The sequence below is a fragment of the Malurus melanocephalus genome, unplaced genomic scaffold (genome assembly GCF_030028575.1).
Source record: "Malurus melanocephalus ecotype Western Australia unplaced genomic scaffold, MMel_1.1 scaffold_73, whole genome shotgun sequence".
Lineage (NCBI taxonomy): Eukaryota > Metazoa > Chordata > Aves > Passeriformes > Maluridae > Malurus > Malurus melanocephalus.
In genome coordinates, this window is record NW_026623305.1 from 219,865 (window position 1) to 243,668 (window position 23,804).

At 41.9% G+C, this 23,804-nt stretch overlaps 1 protein-coding gene across 3 annotated transcripts; it reads right to left on the bottom strand.

Moving 5' to 3' along the window:
- Positions 1-116: 116 nt before the first annotated feature.
- SERPINE2 (serpin family E member 2) lies at positions 117-23,782 on the bottom strand. 3 transcript variants are annotated; one of them, XM_057366870.1, is made up of 10 exons: positions 23,714-23,782; positions 10,147-10,421; positions 8,816-8,932; positions 7,428-7,655; positions 6,164-6,361; positions 3,523-3,721; positions 3,281-3,381; positions 2,177-2,263; positions 1,553-1,636; positions 117-783 (listed from the first exon to the last, which is right to left on the bottom strand). In XM_057366870.1, exons 2-10 carry the CDS (start codon positions 10,400-10,402, stop codon positions 746-748), a joined length of 1,308 nt encoding a protein of 435 aa, XP_057222853.1. In that variant the 5' UTR covers positions 10,403-10,421; positions 23,714-23,782; the 3' UTR covers positions 117-745. The 3 variants fall into 3 exon arrangements, with proteins under 3 accessions (XP_057222853.1, XP_057222852.1, XP_057222854.1); XM_057366869.1 differs by having other exon boundaries at positions 8,816-8,935; XM_057366871.1 differs by lacking the exon at positions 8,816-8,932.
- Positions 23,783-23,804: the final 22 nt, after the last annotated feature.

Consider the following 23,804-nt stretch of genomic DNA (forward strand, 5'->3'; position numbering starts at 1 on the left):
CACACAACGAAAAGGTCTCACAAAACCACCCTGCATCCTTCTTTGAAGTCAATCTCAAACAAGTACACAGGGCTCTGGACACCAATATCTATCAGCATATCCATGATCCACAACACTGACTGTTCATAATGCAGTTTTATTTTTTTCCTTTGTACAAAAACAAATATAAAATTTAAATCCAATAGAAAGTGTATACTAGCAATGACAAGTTTACATTACCATGAGACAGGACAATGCGATGTGTATTGAACACCACATTAGTTTTAAAACTCAGTGATACATGCACTATATAAAAACTGCTAGAACTTTTATTCTATTTCTACCAAGAATATCCAGGTACCAAGATACTCAAGAACCAAAAGTAATCTTGATAGGTGGTATCTACAAAATTAGACCTTTTCCACACACAAGAAGAAACCAACATTAATAGAAACGTTTATCACTCTTTGTTAAAATCCTCTCACAAAAAGCCATACATAAAATTCTTAGTAGATACAGAAAAAGCTCAAAAGCTGTTAGCRTAGGTAACCATTCAGTAGTTTAGAGAACGTTTTAGACATTTTGAAGAGATACTGTAGTTTTCAATCTGTATTTTTCCCCACAAAACCAGAATTACATTGACTCCTGTTTCAAAACCTAGTCAGTGGTTAAAACTAGCTCTTGAGTGAAGTCAAAGAGTAGTATACAAAATATTTAACAGAACAGGGGTGTGCCTGTTTACTTCTTGAAGAAAGTGTTTCCACATTCAAGGTTTATTTATTTGTCCCATAAACAAGATTGTACCTGAGGGATGAAACAAAAACAAGGATTACCATAATCTGTAAATAGAATTAAATTTTCCATGAAAGCATGAAGTCCACAGAGCACAGCCAAGCCACCTCGTCAGTCTTGTCCACCCTCCCTGAGGTCTGTGAGCCCAGGGCAGCACATGTTTGGATAGGTGGCCAGCTCATACTTTAGAGACACACAGCTCTGTTGATGCTCTGTGGAGTCTCAGCATGGGGAGTGYTGCTCTCCCCCAGTGCTGGCATCTTGTTCCCTACTGACTGACACACTGATCACACCCATCAGTGCAAGGAGACAAGGTACTCAAAGCAAATGGGGCAACTCTGCTCTAGGAACATCAGCCCATACTGCAAAGAAGCCATGAGCACCCTTGAACACTCATTTCTGTTCAGAGCAGGCTGCAGCAGCACCCTGGATCCCCAAAGCCCCTATTCTGCCTTGGCCCTGACTATTTGACTGTCCAGAAAGCTGGGTCCTGTTCACCAATTCACTATCAGCAAAGAGTTGTTTCCTCTGCACTTGGGAACTATGACTGTATTCTTTTGTACCCATAAAACTAACTGCCATATTTGTTTCTGTTGGCAGCCARTATGTATTTTTTCCCTTGTTCTGAATTGTATTCCCAATAATCTAATATTAAAGGCATAAAAATGCACTTGCAGGAATTTTTTTAATAGTTATTCAGTAGCTCCAGCCTTCTTTTATCACTATTACATTAGCTGATACTCAACTTCTAAGCCAAAAAGTACTTACAAATGCTGCTTACCTGTRGGATTGTGCCGGATGAAAAATACAAATGGTCTGTCTACTATGAACCAAGGAGGGGATGATCTGGCTATTAAAATTGCAGCTTGCAAGAGAGAGAAGGTTTACAGTGAGACAAATCAAGCACCACAACACATTATATACTCTATGAAAATAAAGTTTCCTTGTAGATATATATGTGTGTGTATATATGCATAGGCTTGCACAAAGGTGCAGACAAATGCCTAAAACCTCCCAACTTYGACATTTAAAGCTACACTGGTCACATGATATTCTTAGAGGAAGTACATTAAAAAGACACAAGACCCACAGAAAACTGGAAGTCTTGGGTTGTCACCCAAAGGCTGTAGGAGTTTACTCCTCTTTGTAACCTGGATAGTAAGAACATTTTATCAGTGGCCAAAGTCCACGATATGAGAAGACACTTCTCTAGAAGTAAGCCTGCTAATATTTCTGACCGTGATCAACATCGGTAAATTGGTATTTTCCTGAGAAATTACATAACACCCATGMACTGGAGTCAGCATATTCCTGCAATGGCCTCCAAGGGGGCTCTCTTTGCTTAGTGCMATAGCCTTCTAATGGAGCTTTCCCAAGTCTGACAGTTATCAGTACAATTGCTTACTTGTTGCTGCAGAAGCTTTGGTTCCATCTTCACTAACTTCAATTTTTGTCTTTTGCAGAACATTAGATACATGAAGACCTTCTGCTCCTGCAAGACCCAAGGAGAACAGCACCTTCAGTAAACTCACTGACAGAATCCTGAAGTACTTGGGAGCTAGGCAGCTATGTCAGCATGGCTCAGAATACTAAAAGCTGCTACAATCCTGCTGGAATCCCAAAGCACAGTGCAGAACACTATTCCAATATCTCTGAATAGTCACTAAGTGAGTAATTACAAAAATAAGGAATAATCTACCTTACTCCTTCCTCCCCATTTACTAAGTTTTCATATTGCAATTTCTTTAAATTGCAAGTGTTCACTTTTAGTTTAAATTTTAAAACAACAAAAACTGAAAAAATGTTACCTGAATTTAAGTTACACTCCCATTTATCTCATTGTCAGGGGGAAAAAAAAGCACTTAGCACCACATTTGCTTTCAATGAAACATAGGAATTAGTTTTCAAATTAAGCCAGCACAAGATAGGCTTTTTTTGTTAGACAGTTCTATAGAAGCTAAACAGAATTTTTAAAGAAAAAGCAGAGAAGAGAAATAAGATGACATTTTACAGCCATGAGTTAAGAAGTATTTATACCCCATTTTCAGATACTAATATTTACAGCTCTGAAGTGGTCCAGTCCCTTAAAGTATGAATGTTTTTCACACGTGCTTTCCTACAGCTCAAGAAAAAGCCACTGAACACGTACTTCAGGGAAGGTTAGATACYGTAGTTGGAGTATTCACTACAGTCTAAGGTATGGTACTGTTTATGTCCTGCCAAAAGTTTTAGACAATGCTCAAGAACCTCAGGTGGCAAAATCAAATCTTAAGAAGCTGACCAACATGATTTACTGCTGTAATGTAAAATAAGGAGAGAAAAAAGGCAGTGCAATGTTGAACAGAAGCAAGCAGTCATGCCTGGCTGACTACAACATAAAACCAGCTCCAATGTCATGGCAACACTTTGCCAAGAGAAAGCAGACAACTGCATTGGTAAAGCAGCACTTTTTTCAGAGCTAGAAACTGTAAAGGACCACCATGAATTAAAACAGAAAAAAATAACTTACTTGTTATTTTAGCGAAGTTTGCTTTTGACTGGTCAAACATATCTGTAATACCAAGTGCTTGCAGAGGTTCCTTTAAGTCTGTTTCTGCTTCTGCTGTAAATCTGGTTGGAACAAAAAAGAATGCAGTWGTATTATGCAGGAAAGTTATCTGAAGTATTCCTTCTCCTGTATCAGATAAGACATACATATAAATACCCTCTTAAACACTCCCTGAAGGAGAAATGGATTACATAAGCACTTACTTTGGTAAAATAACCTGCACTCTTTTTGCTACCATGGTTGTCATCCAGCTTCCTATTGTTTTTGTGCTGATGTGGGGGATGATAGCAGAGAGTGGTGTTGTGCTTTCAGTGGGCAGTGCAATCAACATGCTGATCATTTCTCCATGGTATGGCAACTCAATGATGTTGTACCACAGCTCATTTGGGGTACTTGTAGTGCCTAAAAAAAAAAACCAACCACAAACAAACTAGTGAGCCACAACCCTTACAGCCTTAAATCTCTATTTTACCTTTACACAATTACTGCTAGAGGAGCCTGCTAGGAAAGCTTTGCCCACATATCAAAACTGACTCTAAAGTCACAGACTTCCTGCTGGGCAACCCTTCAAAGGGCAAGGGCTCTATACAGATGCTGGTTTGACAAAGCACAGACAGGATGCCACCATGGAACACATACTCATTTGACATACGTACTGTTTCCCAGACAAACCTCACCAGCACAGAGCAGCAAGCCAGCTATGTTAGAAGTGGCCAGATCTGCRAATTAGCTGGATCTCTGCTTCAGATCTCAGCTGTACCAAAATAACTGTGAACTGAGAAAAAAAAGTAACAAGGAAAAGTGGCACACTCCCTTTCCAAACTGAAGAGGTCTTGCAGACAAGCTTTTTCCTCCAAGACTTATTGCAAGAGCTCCTGGTTCCTGTCTGAAGTAGTCTGTTGCATTGGCTTAATTTTCTTGCTTAATAAGGATCTGATTAGGAAGCAATCTGAAGTGTTTCAAGATAGTGGAAAGCAGCCACTTCGAGGCAGTGCAGGAGGCCAATTAGATGGGAGGGAGATAGCAATGCATCCAAGTTACAGCAAGACTATCTTTGAGCAACCCTCTCCTCCTCCAAATTCTCTTTGCTTACTGTGGGATTTCTGGCTGGGAAGCAAATGCTTTTTATAGTAGTTTCARCTGCAAATTTGTCAGTCTAACTATAGGCAGGATTTCCAGCAAGATTTYTGGATAACAGCAAGGTCTTACTGTSTTTCCCCTTTCTTCATCTAAATCTGCACTTGTCAGCCCAAGCTGAAAATCAACAGCTTCATTAGAAATTTTATCTTGTTGCCAGGGCCATGAAACCTGCCCTAACTCATATTGCTATGAAACTGGCAGTATTCCACCTTTATTTTGCAGGAATCCTATCAAAGTTGGCTGTTTCATTATTCTTTTTATATAGCAGTGGTTCTCAGGTTGGAGCCACTGGTTGCATAAGTCAGCTCCAGGACAGTCACACAAGGCACACTGTCCAAGAGGTAAGTGCTGCTTTCCTGATCTGCGACGTGCTGCAGAGTACTGAGGCAAACTGAGCAGGAGAGGAGCTCAGCTTTAGTCAGCTTGACTGAAAACACTTAATAAATGTAAACTTTTAAAGATCCCTTTGCAAACATGGATAAAATAAAAGCCCTGTGTTAGGAAATCCAGAGATACACAAACTAAAATGAGTCCTAACTCAGCTGTATTTATTTTGYTCCTTTCTAGCCTTAATAGCTTTTCTAGCTTAAACGTTGGCCAACATAATGGAYATTTTAACCAGCATCAGAAGACAAAAGCCTTCAAGATAAGTCTTGCTAAACCCCACTTTAAATTATGAACTTCTCTGAAACTCCACAATTAGTATATACTGCAGGCTTCCCTTCCTCCCCCAGCTGACACTTCCATCAATTACTTTTGAAGTACTACATTATATCTGCTCTAATATACAGGTTTGGGACAGAAAGACACAGCTGTTTACTTTAACATAAATCTACTAATATTAGTTGAGCACTACTGACAGTAAAACTAGGCCTTTAAAAACACAGTGGCTCTTGGGTATTTTGATTTATAGCAAGCTGTAYTCTCAGGCCTATTTTTCAAACTGCATTTAGCACACACGAAAGTAAGTTCCAGGCAGCACTTCTTAGAAGGATGCAACGCAAGTTTTTATCAGAGCATCCATCTTACTTTGACCACTAAAATCCCCATAAGGCTGCAAACTGGAGCTCTGAAGTGCACTGTCAGTCACATCAAACTGCTGGTGTCAGCTCTGAGAGCCTCTGATGGAAGTCTGGCAGAACCTGCTGAACTTCTTTTCACTTGTGACTCAATCTGAAGAGCAGTTTCACACCTCGGGAGATGCAGCCAACATACTAACCCTGTGCTCCTCTGGCTCYCACAGCACTGGGGACTGTGCAAGTCCCATTTCTCTATATACAGTAAAATATAGATTGATTCTACTCCAATCTTTCTTTCATACACAGCTCACCACCAGGTRAACCTCAACCAATCTGCCTGTTGGCAGCTTTCCTTTATTCTCACCCCTTAAAAACAYGTACTTTTCATTCCTACAGCAAACTTTAACCAACGTGTAAATTTCTCAATTTGGGTACTTCAGATTTTCCTTTTTGAAGGCAAAGGATAAGGCAACACTTTGACAGAACATTCAACCTTAAGGCAACTGTTAAATACTTGTCTCCTGCTACTGAGGCATAGGCAACTTCTGTAACACAATTCACCTGTACCAGCTACAACAAGCAGCACCATTAAACATTATATGCACAGCAAGTTCTTGTGTCAATTTGAAAGAAAAGAGCAAATTCTACATCCATTGCCAATGGGAGTGTAAGTCACTGAGCTTACCACAGCGGAAGATGGACAACTGGGACAGCATAGGAACTTGGTAGGTCTTCCCATCAGCTCCATAAAATGGGCGTTTCTTGGTATTTTCAGGTCGAAATCGTGATTTCCACAAGCCCTTGAAATACACAGCATTCACTAGAACCAGTCTGGTCAAACTGCCTTCRATATCATCTGGAGCTACAACCTGATCAATCATACCTAGAAGAAATAAAGGAATTSTTGAGTATTTGCTGTCACAATGCTGGCCAACTGTTCTTGAAGAACCTGAAGCACCTATTCCTTTACACCCCTTGATCTGTGAGTGTGCCAGCTCTTCACGGGGCAATATAGTTATAATTCATAAAGTCAATGGTACTYTTTGTCAAAAAGTAAACTTCTGGGATAACTAGAAATCAAACATATCTTGCTAAACTGATAGTCTGATGTTGTAACAACTAACAAGGCTTTATCMCTTCCAGCATATGAGCAGATCCAAGACTAAGTTACACTGGAATAGTTTCAGCTGAAACACCTCCCCATTCACACACTGCTTGCAACACCGCTATGCAAAACTGGTGATGTGGTCGAGAAAGAATCTCACAACCTCATTTCACAAATACCACATCTGACATCATTAACACACTTCTCACCTCCAGAAGGGACTTGTTTTAGCTCCAAAAGGTACCAAACACAGAGTTCACCTAGACTGGGAACATGCTGCAGAATATCATCTCTGGCTTTAGCATGTGTAAGCTTGACAACTGGTTCAAGAGGCTAGAAACATGAGTTCTGTCAAAGCAGGGTCAATTAAGAATCATCCATTAAATATGAGTCCTAAGAATAGGATCATATCTTAGGACAACTTAGGGCAGTCAGAGCAAAAGCTGAACTGCCCTACAGGTTCCCATAAGTCTGATGTACTGARTAAAACATCTGAGTTGCCTGAAAGCATCTTCTATGTTTGAGAAAGCATGGGCCCAAGTGAACTCTGCTTAGATTTCTCACCAGTTACATGAATGCAAAGAAAAGTAAAAGCYCCCCATATCCCAGGACAGACAACCCAACACAACCCCTCCAGGCCACCAGACAGGCACATCTGCTGGGGCAATGAGACTGCTGGTTCCTGACCCACCAGCTCTAAAACTTCACTAATGCCAGCTAAATGACAGYTTTGAGCTGGAGGACAGAGCTTTCTCTATCTGCCCATCTTTCTCCTGTATTTCCATCTGAATTGGAGGTTTCATCCACCACACTGCCATGCACAAAGGCACTCACCAATACTCACCCCTTGTTTCATTTTTCACCCACTGGTTGATGGAATCACATGCTGCATTTGGGTCCTCAAAGTCCACACTCTTGACACTGCATTGAAACACCTCTTTGTTCCTTGTAACAAAAGGCACTTCCATTTTAAAGCCACTCTTTGCAAACACTGCATTAGCAATTGTTACAATGTCTTTATTCTTTTTTGAGACTATGAGCCTGTTTATCTTCTTTAAGGCTTTACCAACTCCTAGTTGGAAAAAACAGCAAGTTTAATTTAGAATATGATGAACAAACAGGTACCTTAAATACAACTATTAATGACATGAAAGGTCAGACATTAAGTGCTGGACTAGAAAATGAAGACCAAAGCAAGCACTCTGAAAGGACTTCCAAAATACCCTTTTTTGATGTCTCATCTGCAGAACACCACTGATTCCCAGCAAAAACATGAACTTCCACTGTGATGCCTGCTGCACCTGTTGCTGTCTGCTCACAATGCTACAGGCAGTGCTTGGGATAACACTGAGGTTCAAATACTAGTGTAGAGCTACAAAGCATGCTCTTCCACAGAACAAACTGATCCAAAACTATTTCATATCATATAAGCCAGATCACCTGTCAGTTCTGTGACAGTGACAACRGAAGTCAGAGGGGTCAGCCTGCTCGCTCAGAGTTCTGCAGAATTTGCATAACAAATGGTCTTGAGCGTCAGAATGTAAAGCAAAAAATGTTTTCTTTACTTCTTTTCAATTTACTGGAGAATAAAGGAAGCTGTCAAGATTTCTATMATAAACTTCCGATTTTTAGTTTCCTTGAAGACTAAGTCCTGCCCTAAATCAGCTTCAAGCAAGAGTTAATCCCTTAACACATGAGCTGGCCTCTAAAAATGGAAAAGGGAAAGTAGTAGGTTCCAGTGCTTAGTCAAGATCCTTAGGACCCGACAGCAGATTGTACAAAGTGCTTGCTAGCTCCTTCCCTGTGTGTGAGGGAAAGCATATGGCAGCACAGAAGAACTGCTACGTTCACCATACCCAGTTCTCCTGTGTTACTCCTTATCAGCGAGTGCTTGTCTACACAGGGAAGCTATTGCCAGGCAGGCAATTCCATTTCAACCATTGTATTGAGCAGCTTCCTTGGGTTGCTGTTTTTACTGCTGTTATTAATGGGTTGCCTCCATTTCTCAGCACAATTTAGGCAAAAACATTTCCTGACTACTTACTTATGTAGACAAACAAGAGGTATGAAGGGAATAAATTAGTTCAGAATTATTGTCTTAGCTGCATGTAAGAAAAAGCCTCAGATGGCTTTGCTGTTTCATGTATCACGAATGCTTTAACAGCACCATTGGTATGAATTTCTACATGTTCACTCTCCAATAATATGGGCAAATTCTTTTGGAGAACATACCATAACAGAGGTTCTCAAACTGTATTCTGTGGACCACTGGTGGTCCACGGAGCACTTTCTGGTGGTCCGGGGAGAGCTGGCTGGTCTCATGATGCTGGCTCTCCTCTTTGCTTCCAGCTGCTAAATTGCATTAAAAGACAGCTAAAGACAAATAAAATACTTTTCAACTATTACCTTTCCAAAGAAGCAGTTWCTGTAATTGCCAAAGGACTGTAAGGCAGTCATGAACAAGAGTAGGGGTAAACCTGTGCAAGGATATAGGTAGCATCCCATAATAAGGCTCTATCCAGGTACCAGCTACCTTTTAAGGTGTTTGAGAACCTCTGTGTCTCACAGTTAGGATCAGGAAGTTCTGCAGGCCAAATAAAACCAGTTGATACAATGCTTTAACATTTTGCAAGTACTCAGATTTTGAGCATTCAAATGTTCCTACAGTCGATTATCCCATGAAGAGATTTCAATCTACATGATTTAGATGTTAGGGTGTCAAATCATTTTGTTGTACTTTAAACCAAGGACCAAAACAGCAAAGCAAATGAAGACAGGACAACATGTTATATGACAACATGTTATATGACAATACTGCTCAAGATTTAAATGTGCACTTACCTCCTGGAGGGTTTTCTATTCTTGGAAGCAAGGCAGAATGCTGGCACTAAGATGGTAAGTCTTGCTGGCAAACACTCACAAAAATAGCATGCAAATTAAAGCAGTAAGAATCTTCAGCCTACTCCCTTTTGAGGGGCAGACATTGGCACAGGAATATGAACACAAGACGCATGCAGTGTCAGGCACAGGCAAGCAGAAATGGCTGTTTCAAGAGGAGGGCACTACAAGAACTACACAGACAGGGATTCTGACAGCAGAAACACATGAACAAAATTCAAGAGCAAAGGGAAGGTATCAACTSTCTGTATGGTTAGTTTGCATTGCTTTCAGTGTGGTGCCAAGAAATTTCMTTTTGCCCTGTCATCTAAGGAGTGGCACATTGAAAGTTGTTCAGTCCAGCCTGAAATGGTGCACTGCCACCACCCCAGCTCAGAGCCAGCACTGGACCACCATCCACCCTGTTCTGGAACACCAATTTGGCAAGGACACAGGCAGTTCTAGCAGGGCCCTGAAGTCATTAACCAAGCTGCTTATAAGCCCATTCAGGTATAGGTACATGCCCATACACAAATTGCCAATTAACATCAAGCATGTCTTTTTTGTGCTTTGGTAAACAGCATTAATTGGTGCATGATGCAATCTACCACACTTTGAAAGCCATCTCATACATCACAAAAAGAGTCTGACAAAAACACACCCAAAACCACCTTAGGATCACTGACCATTTACACTGTATCTCATCATAGTTGTCAGCTGCTTCTTTGTCTTGCCATCAGCTCCCAACTGCAACACCCCCAGGACTGAYGCAATCCCGTGAGGAGAAACAACAACATTGTCCTGAGGCTTAGCTTTCACTATTTGATTGAAGACCTGGATCCCAACATCAGAGCTAAGCTCCTCCAGAGGATAAAAACTGAACTGGGAACATACAGACATTAAAGTCCCAAGAACAAAGAGGAGTGAAAAATGCCAGTTCATGATTCCTGGTTGGAGATACCTGTAAGAAAACAAGAAGGGAACATTAAGTTCACTTTCACAAGCACATTTTTGACTTGAACTCTTAGTTACCTGAAGAGCAGGCAAGTCTTGCACATGTGCCAGATACCATTTACAGAGCTCTGGCAATGGGACTCACACCTGCATTTTACTTACCACTACCAGGATTTTAAGTCTAGGGGTTTGCAGATCAATGATAATAATGACATAGCTAGATATCAGTGCCTATACAAAGGACAAAAGCCACCAAGTTAGCAGACTACCTCCCACCACACCCAAGTTCAGCTAGTTTTGTGTTTCAGTTAAGTGARCCTTGGCATTCTATTTAGATTGCCCTTTAGGATAAATGAGAACTGTGAAGCATTGTGCTATGGTCCTCACCCACTAGTATGTRATGCACAGTACACCTCATAGATCATTTTCTGCAGTGAACACAAGCATATATACATATGCAAACAGACCTTCTGTTGTGGGAATTTACACCTGCCCAAAACAATAAGAGTCAGCTGCATAACTGGCATTCTCAATAATGCCAATGTAGAGGAAGATTTTAGATTTTAAAATTCAAAAGTTATGTTTGGATTTCAACCTGTACTTTGCCATTTAAGAAAATACAGCACCTTATAAATACAGAATGAAGCAAACATTCAAAATTAAATTAACTTCATCTGCAGGTGTAACACCCAACAGATTTCACTATCTTTACCCACAAGCTCCTAAGTACTGCAGCACAAGTAGCAGCAATAGTTGGGTCAGGACCTTTCAGCAACTGATTATAGAGAACCAAGCCCAAATGTCAAACACTGGGCMCTGTAACTATTGGGCTGTATTCGCTCCTCATGTAACTGCATTCAACCCCTTATTTTGTTAGGGCATGGAGATACATAGACAGTCATACAACAATCTCCAATTTCATTAAATTATATCCCTTGTTCTCAACATTAAGACATTTCAGTTGCACAGTAAACAAGCCCTGACTCCCATTTCCAGACCAGCCAGAAGCCTGTTCCCTCACCCAAGCTGACTGCAGAGGCAAGGCTGCAGAAGGTGTACAACTGAATGAAATGTCATTTGCACAACAAATGCAAAAAAAGGTCTCTGCTCCCCAGAGCCCCCTGTGCAGCAAGGCACACTCGCTCTTTTAGGGGCAGCACCCCAGGCTGGTGGGGCCCAGCAGAGCCACAGCCTTGTCATTCCCAGCCTCCTCCCACACACCCTAAGGAGCCGTGCCATCGGCAGCCTGCCTACACTGCRACTTCAAACCATGCTGGAGCACTTGACTACCAGAAAACCAGCTGGTGTTTGTACAGATTTGTTTAATCATCTTTTAATAGCATGTACTTTAACTGTGCTGAAACACTTGAAAGCGACAAATACAGCATTTCCACTTTCTTCTACACCATTTGAGGGGACAGATTTGCCTTTGTCACAGTTTGTCACTGCAGCACAGAATAAACCAAATGCTGAACATGCAACAATGCAGGAGTTTAGACATCTTTCTCCCCCAAACCCAACATAAGTATATTTCTGACCAGAGGAACTTGTTAGACTGACATAAGTTAAGCAAGAGAAAGTGAAAATGCTGTCCTACAAAGCGAGGTAACAGCCCTAACAACAATTAAAGTCTTTTCCATCAACCTAGTAATCCCCCAAGCAGTTCTGACGTCACTTAAGTACAATTCCTTCCAAAGGAGCTCCATACCAGCTATMAACTGCAACTATTCAGGATTAGTCCAATATTTAGACTGGATTGGACTAGCTGCACCTGCAACCTTCAGGACAAAAATTCAAGTGCCACCAGACCCCCCTGAGGCAGGTTACACAAGTCACTCCTAGGTTTGTCCTCCACCCCTCACCACCAGCTACAGCAGGAAGATGTCATGGGGGAGAGCCAACAGCCTGACACGGAAAATAAACTTGCACTTTAAAAAAAAAATCAAAATTGTCAAGGAATATTGTTCAGTGTTCTTTGATATGAACACAAATCACCTGAAGCCTCTAGTTTTGCTCCTAAGGCAAGGATTCCCTCTCTCACAGGCAGCAGCTCTAGACTGATGATAATGCTGCCTTGCAGGAGGCAAGTGTGGCTTACCACTCCAAGAAAAGGTRGGTTTAGGGCTAAGGGTTTTTTTTGGTGGCTTGGTGACCATCTCTTCTCCCTACCCAGAAACCCAAGGGGTAATTTAAACAAGTTCTTAATTGCAGTATTAAGCAAACGTCTACCTTGACCTAGTATCTTGGCAAAAAGGAATTTCAGGGCCCTCAAACTATTAATAGAGAGTCTTACTAGATGCACTTAGAAGCAAGCAGCAGTTCATGTCAGTATAATACAGCCTGTCCCACGTACTGATGGACAAGGACAGTACCAGATAACCATCACAGAGCACAGTCTGAGCTGCARTTTGAAAACCCTTCTGACCAAGGCAGCTTCACCTGATCCCAACAGCAAATCAAAGGAGAATGGGCTATTTTGAGTGCTATCTACCCTTGACACATTATATAGTGAGAAGGATACTATGCGGGCAGAGACAGGAGTGACACTTTGAAATCAAATGAAATAGAAGTTTCATTGTCCTTTATGCACTACATCTGCACAAGCCTAACTGAAGTCAGACATTTCACTTCTTGCCTTTCCCAGAATATACTGCAAGTCTCCAAGTTTTCTACTTCACTGGTGACAGTCCCTGACAGAGTCAGGGTGACAGCCTTGCCTTTTCCCCTTGACATGTGAAGCCTTGTCAAAACAAGCCAACTCTGCTCCCAAGGCCACTGCTGCAGAATTTCAGGGGTTTTTTTTTGTTGGTTTTTTTTTTTTTTTTGCTTCCACCGACTGCCTCCCACATCTGCTTTCCCCAGAATTCTCCATATTTGCCTAACCTCTCCCTCCTGACACACCATTAAAGTGGATTCATCTCTGTTTTGGAGCACAGTCTCTAGCAGATACCTATTCAATAAGTGAAATAAAGTTATGCAGTGCTCTGAGCATGGAAAAAGAGCAAAGCTACTTTTCATCACAWGTTACAGAGCAGTTGATTTGTGGCCTGGTCCTGCTATGGCTACTGCATAACTTAACTGCATCTTTGAGAAGTGGCATCCCTGTTATTAATGTTTCCGTCATGGATTTTGGTATATTCAACTTCTATTCAGTTCAGTAACAAAAAGTGCATTTGCATATCCTGAGAGAAAGAGCTTAAGTACAGTGCTGGGAGAAAAAAATCCAAAATGATGTATGATGTGTAGGATGGAAAACAGCCGACCTGCTATACAGAATATCAACAAGCTTTCAACAAGCTTTCATAACACTGAAGCTAAAACTTAGCAATAGTTAAATCTGAATCTAATGCTTCAGAAAACCAAACAAAAATACAAGCAAGGCAGTTCTTTGCCTATGACCTTTATATTTTTTACAAAGTTAACTGAGAAAGAGGAAGGTGTATAGGCGAATTCATTTACATAAATGTGGGCTTTTGAAAGATGCTGGATCAAAAAAAAGTCCCTCTTCAGGGTAGGCTGCCCACTTCTTCAACTGAGCACTTACAGGAAGGACAACATGCACAATTTAAACTTCTTAACACGCAATGGAAATACTGTCACTAACCCAAAAAATATAGCCCGTGTTATACATTGCAATTTGTTATGCAAATCCAGTTCTTAACCCTAATGCTAGAGTTTCTGAGCAAAACAGAGCAGTGCCACACATTCAGCTGGATGAGAGATGCCATTTCCACAGCAAGCACACCAAAAACTCAACTCCCTCTGCCTCATTGAACAGCACCACACCAAGTCCTGTACGTCACACTGAAGYACCAGTTACACCTCTATCTAACTGCAGAGCTTAGATTGAGCCACAAGAGAATTTTAAAACAACTATTCCAGTCAGGCACAGAGCTCTGGGGAAGGCAGAAGAGGAAAACTGCAACATGTCCTTTCTGTGCCGTTTACAGACTGATGATGAAAAGTCTTCAGGCTACCAATCTTGGGATGACCTCAGCTTCAAGCTGGTGTTGCAAACACTCTCAGACATACTGGGCAGGACACTCAACTCTCACCAGGCTCAGCTACTCAGATCACTTCCATAGTACCTAGTTCAATWTTTTTGTATTAAATTATTATGGAAGTAGGTATATCAATGAAGAGGACATGATGTTTTCAGCCTGCATTTACAGAATGCTTGTTACAAACAAAGGCATATTAATATGGACTGTTTAATCTGTGTCTCGAAAAGCATTTGGTGGAGCAGGGACAAGTTACATCTTCAGCCCCAGGCACAAAAAACTGCTAACAATGAAGATCCTCCTACAGGAAAAAACTGGCTTAGGAAGAATTTCATTTTCAGAGTCAAACCAAGCTGCTGCAGTCTTCCTTCCCAAGAGGAAGAAGAGAAATTAGCTTGGTTCAAGATCAGAGGCAAAACAACCATCTGAAAAAATACTCACATTTAATACCCAAGTTGGAGAAAAGGCCTGTCCCAGAGGCTGAAGAACACGTTGCAGTGGATTGAGGATGAAATAATGAACTGCACATAGATTTTTAGATATCTGCAATGACTGCACTTCCTATGAGACACGCCAAGTGTTTATTTGGAAGCCTGATTTCAACAGCAATATTTATAATCCAAAAGGCTCCTTCCTGCAGTTGCAAGATTGATTCTGTAGTTTCTTTAAATACACATCAAGCATAAGGAAGTTTAKACACCAGACTGCACCTCTGTGAATAGCTGTAACCAAAGAGCAGCAAGCACAGCTAAAGAGACTAAAATTGAAGAGCASTCTCATAGCATTGCTAGTCTCACTGTATTAAGCCCAAAAAGCTCAGATCCCCTGGGCCCACGTGGCAGGCACTGGGCAGCCTATGTGCCCAGAGAAAGGCAGCTCTGAACAAATATTCAGGGACCTCTCCAAGYTTGAGATGTTGATGTTTCCATGCCACTGTCATCTGGGCTACTAATTTAAAARTCTTATTTCAATTGACATATGAGCTGAAAGAAAGCAGCTTCACTTCAGGCATTTAACCAACTCTCTCCAGCAGGACTGAATAAATACTCAACCAAACTTGTTAACAGTCATTAAAGGAGCTGGCTGAACACACAGCTATTGTTTCAACCAAGCAATAAGACCACTCTGGTTGCAGTGGGAAGRTCTTATGCTGGGTCTTGTTTTTCAGCTGATGCCCACTTGGCAGCATGGTAAAACATTCCAGTCTCTTGGTAGCCTTCTCCCCACCTCACAGGTGTTCCTAACTCCCTTTTGCTTAAGCCTCTTGCATACCAAAGCCTTCAGCATCCTCTCYTCACACTGAAAACGAGTTCAGACTACTGAAGTACTGGCTTCTTGCATATGACAGATCTGTGAAATGTTTCATCTTCCTCCAGGTTTTCTGGTATGGCTTGAATGTCAGCTCTCCCTTTTCATCTAATAACTCTATTATTACTCTCAATACCTGGAAAGTTTAGTATATGCAGAGCATTACCAAGAAAGGATGATTGCTAGGTTTTAAACAGCTCAGTACCCACATTGCTCTGAAGAGGAGTAAGTTACTGTCAACAAGATAYAAACATAACTTGTACACAGATAAACTGGAAGTGGTGGGTTTTTTTAAGAAATAATTTTATATGTCAAGCTATTGGTCTGACTTCAGGCACTACATTCCAYATGACTGCAAGAAGCATGATACTGGTCCTGCACATTTCCTCTCCCAACCTTAATCCTTTCTCTGCTATTCCTATTTCTCTCAGGTTTTCTGTGCATGCTGGAAAGCCTTGTTCAGCTGTGTCCAACCAGCCCCTCCTGCCAAGTAAGAATTTCCCTGCAGAGCACTGGCTTGCAAAACCAGCTGGTCTCACACAGGAACCATCTCTTTGTCCAAGCACTGCTCCCACACACGCAGGAAGTTAGAGTTTAGTGCTTCTTTATGAAGAGCCCTGACCACCACTGCTGTTTGGGCATTTCTGTTAAGCATGAAGGCCAGAGAGACAAGCTCCATTTAAAACTCTCTAGAGCCTCATGACCAGGGTCTCCAGCTCACAAGCCAGACCAATCTTCCTCACCAGTATCTGTCTTCTACAGCACTTGGTGGTGGCTCATCATAGTTTATTACAAAGATCAATTTCACATCATGCAAAGCTGACCTGAGTTTTTTACTTCACCCCTGAGTTGTAACCATACAACARCTACACAGGCACTGTTAAGAGTTTCAAGAACCCAGATAGCCATTTATGTACTATTTGTTTTTACTTTCATCCCTCATTTATACATGATTTTAAAAGCCAACTTTAGGTCTGCTTCATGAAGCAAATACAGTTTGYTAATATGACAGGGCAGGGGGCTTATGGAGACTATTCTGGTATTGCACAATTTTATCAACATTTGCAAATTTGATCTGTGTTCTCCTGTTACTGTAGGCTCAACTGCTATTGCCAAAGTTTCTACACATTATTTATTTTTCTATTTAGAGTTTGASAAAATTCTCCAAGATCAATTATCAAGTCTTGCAGTATCAGAAAGATTAAAGTGAATTACGTTTTTAGTTTACTGATGTCCCTTTATTAAAGCAGTGGTTTGGTTAATCCTAAGTTCTTTATGCAATGTGGTTATTTTAACATAATGAAGAAACAAGCATGGGACAGTCAGCTCATCAGGACTAATGCTGCAGAACCAGTTTCCCCAAAAGAGGCAGCACAGCAGTGTTTCACAACATGGAGGGGAGGCTATACCCTCCTGCTCTGGATTCATCCCAGTAGAGGGAACAGGGGTTCAACAACCATAGCATCTGCCTAAACTCTAGCTCCCATTTTTAGCTTTTTGGGGAAGAAAGGCCTCAYGGAACCTCAATTCCCACACTTCCTGTACATTAACAATGCTCACTATGCAACCACAGGCTCATTAGGAGCAAAAGACAAGCCTGCAGCATTGCAAGCTCCCATTAATAAGGTGCAGGGTACTAATTCATTGGCAATGGGCTGTGCAAGTAGAGATTTAGGAAGTAAATAGTCCACAGGGTGCTGGACTAACAATARCTGGTTTATCAGGTACATCATCACCACTTTCACCCCAACTCCCATCTCTGCTTTAGGATTTTAGCATCTTTTCTTCCTTAAAAATATTTAAGGGAAACCCAGTACCCTTATTAATTTCCACTTGTTTCAAGTATCTTGGTGCCATCTGACATCATCTCACACCCCTACACCACAAATAAACCTGGTTCTCCTTTTCCCAAGTAAACTTTTATCTGCTGGTCAATAACACATGCCCTGCCTCTTGCACCTACCAGGCTGGGAAAATTCAAAGCTTTGTGGAGACAGCTCCATGGCCACTTAGGAACTGCATGGAAAGTTGTGCTTGGAAAAGAYTGAATGCCAAGAACTTTCCAGCATACATCCTTCTGGACTTAAAGAACTGTCAAGCAAAGGAAAAAAAAATCTGTAWAAGAAATAAAACTAAAGGTATAGAACTGAGTCCTCAAGCCAATAGTGAAAATTTCAGTAGAGCTTTGACAAGGCATATTGAGTTGCTGGACATTAGAAGAGAGATGACTGTTTGCCTTCAGATTCTACACCTTTCAGGTTTAGGTTACTCCACAAAAGAGGTACTTGTATTTGCTACTAAACAATGCTACAAAGCCCAATTCCCATCACTCTACACTCTATGGTTCCATTGGGATTTACAGCATWACTGAAAATTAGGTTTTCTATGGAGTGATAATATTGTTATATTATTTACATTTTATTACTCCTGGGAAGWAAGAGAGGTGGCGGGATGTATCACCAACACAACATGTACCTAAAGCCAAGGCATGCTGGGGTTTTGCTGGTAGCAGAAGATGGGGGAACAGTCTCCCAAGAGGACTTTAGAAAACCTCACCTAAAATAATGCAAGTAATTCAATATTACTATATTTTTACTTATCCCTCTTCCTACAAGAGGAAAGACTATGGCAGTAACAGTGTTGGCAGTTCTCGCAGGTTACATGGATACAGTCAGTACAGTCACTTCACAATAAAAGTAAATTAGAACTCCAGTATTCTCCGGAGAAMTTTTATAAAAACTTATACTTACACAAATTCATTGATAGTCAAGACTTGATACTTTAAGCATTTATATGTAGGGAATAATACTGAGGGACAAAATACTTGCAGAGATCAGGAACCCTGTTCTAACCATTTACTGCACTTGTGGTTGGAGATCTGCAGAGTAATAGGTGGCTAGCCTTTAATTTATTTATTAATCACACTGTACAGCATTAGCAATCAACCACTTCCTATTTGCAAGCTAATTTAGAAACCTTCTTATCTGAAAAACTAGACAACAAATGCAACCCTTAAGATGTTATGTAGCCAAATTATTAACATTTAAGATGAAAAAAGCATATTGATTTTCTGTATCCAGAAATCACCGAAACACACTTGAGCTCACAGGAACATGAGATACTAGTTTTTAGTGACCTTTTCTCAACCATTCTAACACCAGTTTGAATGTTACCCATAAAAGATAAGGACATTCGCATTTCTCTTTACATCATATAGATATTTACTTCCATTCATTTTTCCCCCTAGAAAGCTCCAGAAGCAGAATTAGCTAACCACAAAAGCACCAGAAGTCACAGATGCTGTAAGGATGCAGGAATGAAGGCTTGTGCTGGGAGTCTGTATGGTCAKGTAGACACCTCCTCACTCATCTGCAAGAACACTTACATTAACCAGTTAATAAGAGAATTGCCAGCTATTTAAAGACCTGTATTTAAGAAAACAGACTCCTTTCATTAAACTGACCTCACTTCTGACTGATCCCACTGGCTTTACTAGGTTTCTGGGAAGGCAAGACTTTCCATAGTTAAAAACAGGACAACTGAGTATGAACTATGCACAGAATTATCCAAGAGCAGGTCACGACCCGGTATATTAAACTGTCTGATTCAGTTCAGCTTGAGAGTTTGTAGGCTGAGCTGTGAGCTGTGCTGGCTGAGAAGGCTCCGCAGAGTCCATCACTATTTCTGTAATGCAGATGACGAACCTCTGCAGAGGAAGTAGGCAATTAGCTGGGAAAGCAGCCTCTTCAACTGAGCTGCCAGAGCAGCTGGAGGCCTCAGCTCGTTCCATTGCTGGGAAAGCCACATGAACTATTCCTTCTGGAAGAGGAGGGTACATAGCAAGATGGAGACACACAGCTAACAGAYAATACACCAACCTCTATGTAGTATTTCTTAGACTGCTTAGGGATGTAAAGTAAGAGGACAATAGAATGGGAGAGGAAGAGTTAGTTATGTTCAGTTCTCCTCATAGTTTTGTACCTATAACCTGTCAGAGCCAATGGGAAACTGCCCCTCTCCTATTAAAACAAAAAAATCTCAAACTCCATGCAGCCTTTGGCCAGCAGAAGCTTATAGCTCACACCAGATGACAGAGCCATCTCAGAAGCAGTGAGAAACATCATTAAATACCACAGCATGCCCTTCTGCAGGAATAGAAGCTTAAAGTACAAGTTGTTCAATAATACAGAAAGCATTTAAGAAAAAAAACAAGGTTTGGTCAATGCTACATAGCTGATGCACATAAATTCATATCCCCTGTACATCAGCCAAACTAAAAGAGCTAGAATGTTACCAGCGTTTCTCACTACTGCTTCTGGAGACTCCAGTGGGATTTATGACTGTAGTTTACAGTCTCTTGGCAACTCATAWTTCTCACAAACCAACCTACCTGAATGCCAAGGCCACGACATATACACAGCCTTAAACAGGCATCTTAAGTTCAGAACTCACTAGCAATCAGTCTTGATGCCTTCTGGCTTTCATGGCCCCATAATACTAAAGAGAATTTCAGACTGATATTTCCAAAGCCCAGGATAACAACAGGAGACTGCCTGAAGCCCACACTTTACATCACATGGCTGAGCATGGTCAGTGAAACTGACATTTTTACCATGGGGAGATAATTCCACAAAATGGATATGCTTTCATACTTAAACTGCTTTGTGGCATAATTACCAGACCCCAGCATAAGRCACCTTCTGATTTCAGCATCAATATAAGGGGAAAAACATCTTTCTGGCCATTAAAGGCAAACACCAGACCACAGAAAAGATACAGCASTGCCAAAACACATTTTTCCACAGAYGCTGCTCAGGGAGAGGTGCTAACAGATTTAGAAAGCATTTCAGTTAGCAYTTAAGTGTATTTCAAGGCCATGACAAACAGCTCACTAACCTATGGCTTATACTAGCATTGCCACTAAAATTGSCCCATCCTTTTCCTGTCCATGATTACTGGCTCTCACTTCAGCAGAGACCTCAGCTCTGCTTGCCGAAGGATTCACATAAGTCAGGGATGAACTGGAGTCTATTGCTAAGAGAGACAGGAACAAGCAGAACACAGGACAGCTGCTTTTTCTCCCAGCAGGCCAGCACAAACCTTTATGTGGCTACAATCGTAGAATGCTACCACCTGTCTGCTCTCCTCCCACCACTTGAACCATCACAGAAGAGACACAACTGAACGTGTACATGGTTGCATATATTCGGCTTCCTCATTTTGACACAGAGAAGCTATCTACTTTAATAATAATTAAAAAAGCCTTCCTGTATTTTCATAGTTCTCCAACTTACACCGAATCTTTAAATTTACACTATATCTTTAAATTCACATGCAGGTGACTGACCACTCCATGCTACCACTACCTGCTCTTCAAAGCTAAAAAGAGGCAATTCCTTGTATCACTTCACTTATTCAAAAGATGTTAATGGCTAGCATAAGTGCACTGAACTACATGGTTCTTACAGGCCAGCACTTTGCTGTAAAGTATGATTTGTTAGCTATGTCACAGGTGATTGGGAAGATSCCCTGAGGCACAGAAAGATGACTGTATCTAGCAACACTTCACAGATTAGCAACGATCAATCCATCTTTTCCCTGCCTTCTCATGTATAAAACCTTTGACCCTAGAGAATAGCAGAATTCAGTTAACAAACCAAGTTAACTGGAAATGTTTTGATGATTAGAACAAATTTCCCCCTAATTAGTATTACAAAAGCATGCTCTTTCATGCATACTTGTGATTAAGCAATTCAAGCAGCCCAGACAACCCCAACCCCAGCTTCCAAGAAAAACCTTCCACCGAGCYTCGGCTTTTTCAAGCATGAGCACAACAGCTGCCTATCAAGAATCAAAAGCCACAATCAGGTGCATGAGCCAGGTAGATGCAGTGCCCACCACCACGGCAGCAACACAAATCTTTAGCCAGAGCTCCCTCTGAACAGATCCCTTGCTGYGGATGCAATTTATGCACAACTCCATTGTAATTCCTAACAATCAGGTGAGGTGGTTGTTTTCCAGTATTCATACACATACACACTCACTTCAATTTAGTCTAAAAATACCTGGTGCAACTCGCTGGGCTCCCTGCTTGACATTTTYCTACCTAACAATATGCTGGTAAGAAGCTCTAGGACTGGAACACGTTTCTGCCTGTGTGATTTAGAGACCCAGGCTAAAAGTCTCCACATGCCACTAAGACATGCTATTCTCCTGGTTGTCAATGACAACACCAAACAGAAGCTTCAACGCTCGTGTATACACCTTGAGACAAAATCCACTGCAGGTTTCTGTTTTCTTTTTTGTTCTGGCATGAGTTTCTACTGCCTCCCACATGAGATACATAGAGCTATATATAGATATAAATATATATATGACTATAGTGATAGCCCTATCACCAAAGCAGAGTTCCTCTATCATCCTCATACCTGGGGAGCACGTAAAACAGCAACGCCCAAAGAAGCTGCTTTTCAGCATCTCAAGAGCATCGACAAATTTTGCTTACAGGTTGCCTGAGGTACAACTTGTCTGTAATTGTAAAAAGCTGTGGACTAGAATTCATCACTCCAAGTTTGCTCCTGTGCCAAACAGCTGCTATTCTCATGAGTTTAATCACACCCTACAAAACGCTAGAACTCCAACCTAGTACATCTTATATGCAGTTGAATTAATCTACTTAATCATTCAGCTTTTTTATTTGCATTGGTTTTCACCTCACGCTTCGAAGATTCATCTGAGCATTCAGCAGGCATGCAGCTGCTTTTCACTTTCCTCAAGGATGTCTGCAGCTTCTCCTGTTTTCTGAAGCTACACGGCAGCACAGCTGCTTACACCTACGTACATTTTRTGAATAGTCCCTACGAAATCAGGTTTCTAATGAATTCCTGTGGCAAGCTGGGGAGAAGACATTACTAAATGCTCACACCAGAGAAAGTGAAGGAAGAAGAGGTCATTTTTCAGGGCAGTGAAAAAAAAGTCAGTCTACCAGGTTTCTCTTTCAGGAAGTTGCYCGAGAATGTAATTACAACCACAAAAGCCAAATCACGGTCAGAATCACATGTAGGCATGAGAAAGGGGGAGAGAAACAAATCACAATGAGGCCTCTAATCAATAAACAGATATTCYCTAGTTTTATGGGAAAACTGACATTTTAACAACTATTTGCAAGTACAATGGTTTCTCCAAAGTTATTTTTCTGTTAAGATCCTCTTACACTGCACAGTACCGAGCCAAAATATCAAACACCCTTTTTACTAACAGACAAAAGACTCTCTCCTGAGGCATACTCTGCGTTTCCAAATCTTACCAGAACTCGATACACGAAGCAGCTTCTAAAGTGAGCCGAGATCAGAGTTTCGGCTAAGCAGTTCTCTGGTTGAGCACACAACATGATGCCACCAGCCCTATCCAAACCCTGTTGCTAACCCTGTTAGAGTATCACCCCTTCCTCCTCAAACAGCAATGGCTGTAAATATTTCTCCCCCGTTACTCTATCACTCGAGGTGCCAAGAGAATTTCRGTTACTAGCTGAACGTATTACTTTTATTTAGCTCAAGAACAGCAAACCCTCTCTCACAGCAGACGACAGACACGAATGAAGAGAGCAACTTCCAGTTTCCACGCTCTCSCAGCGCAGCCGGGGCTCGGGAAGCGCCACCTCTCCCGCACCGGGGARCGAAGCGTCTCCCGCCGGCGATGCTGCGACCCGCGGGCTGCCAGCCTCAAAACCCGCTTCCTTCGGGCCAAAAACCCTCCCTGCTTTCAAAACGCCAGCACGCAGAATGCAACTCCCCGCGCCACGAGCCCCGCTCCCGGCACAGCGCCCACGCAGCCGGCGCCGGGAAACTTGTGAGGGCAGGTAAAAGAGGCAGCGAGCACCGCCGGAGCGACCCCTGCGGCCTCCGGCTTGTCAACAGCCCAACTTTGGGTGCCCCGGCCGGAGCCCCGCTCCCTCCCGCCCGCCCCTCTGGTTCTCAGCGGCCCCGCTCACCTCCCCCGCCGCTCTCCGCCGGTGCCGCTCGGCCGCTGCTGCCCCACCGCCCCGCCGGTACCGCTCGGCCGGAGCGCGGCGGCGCCGCCCG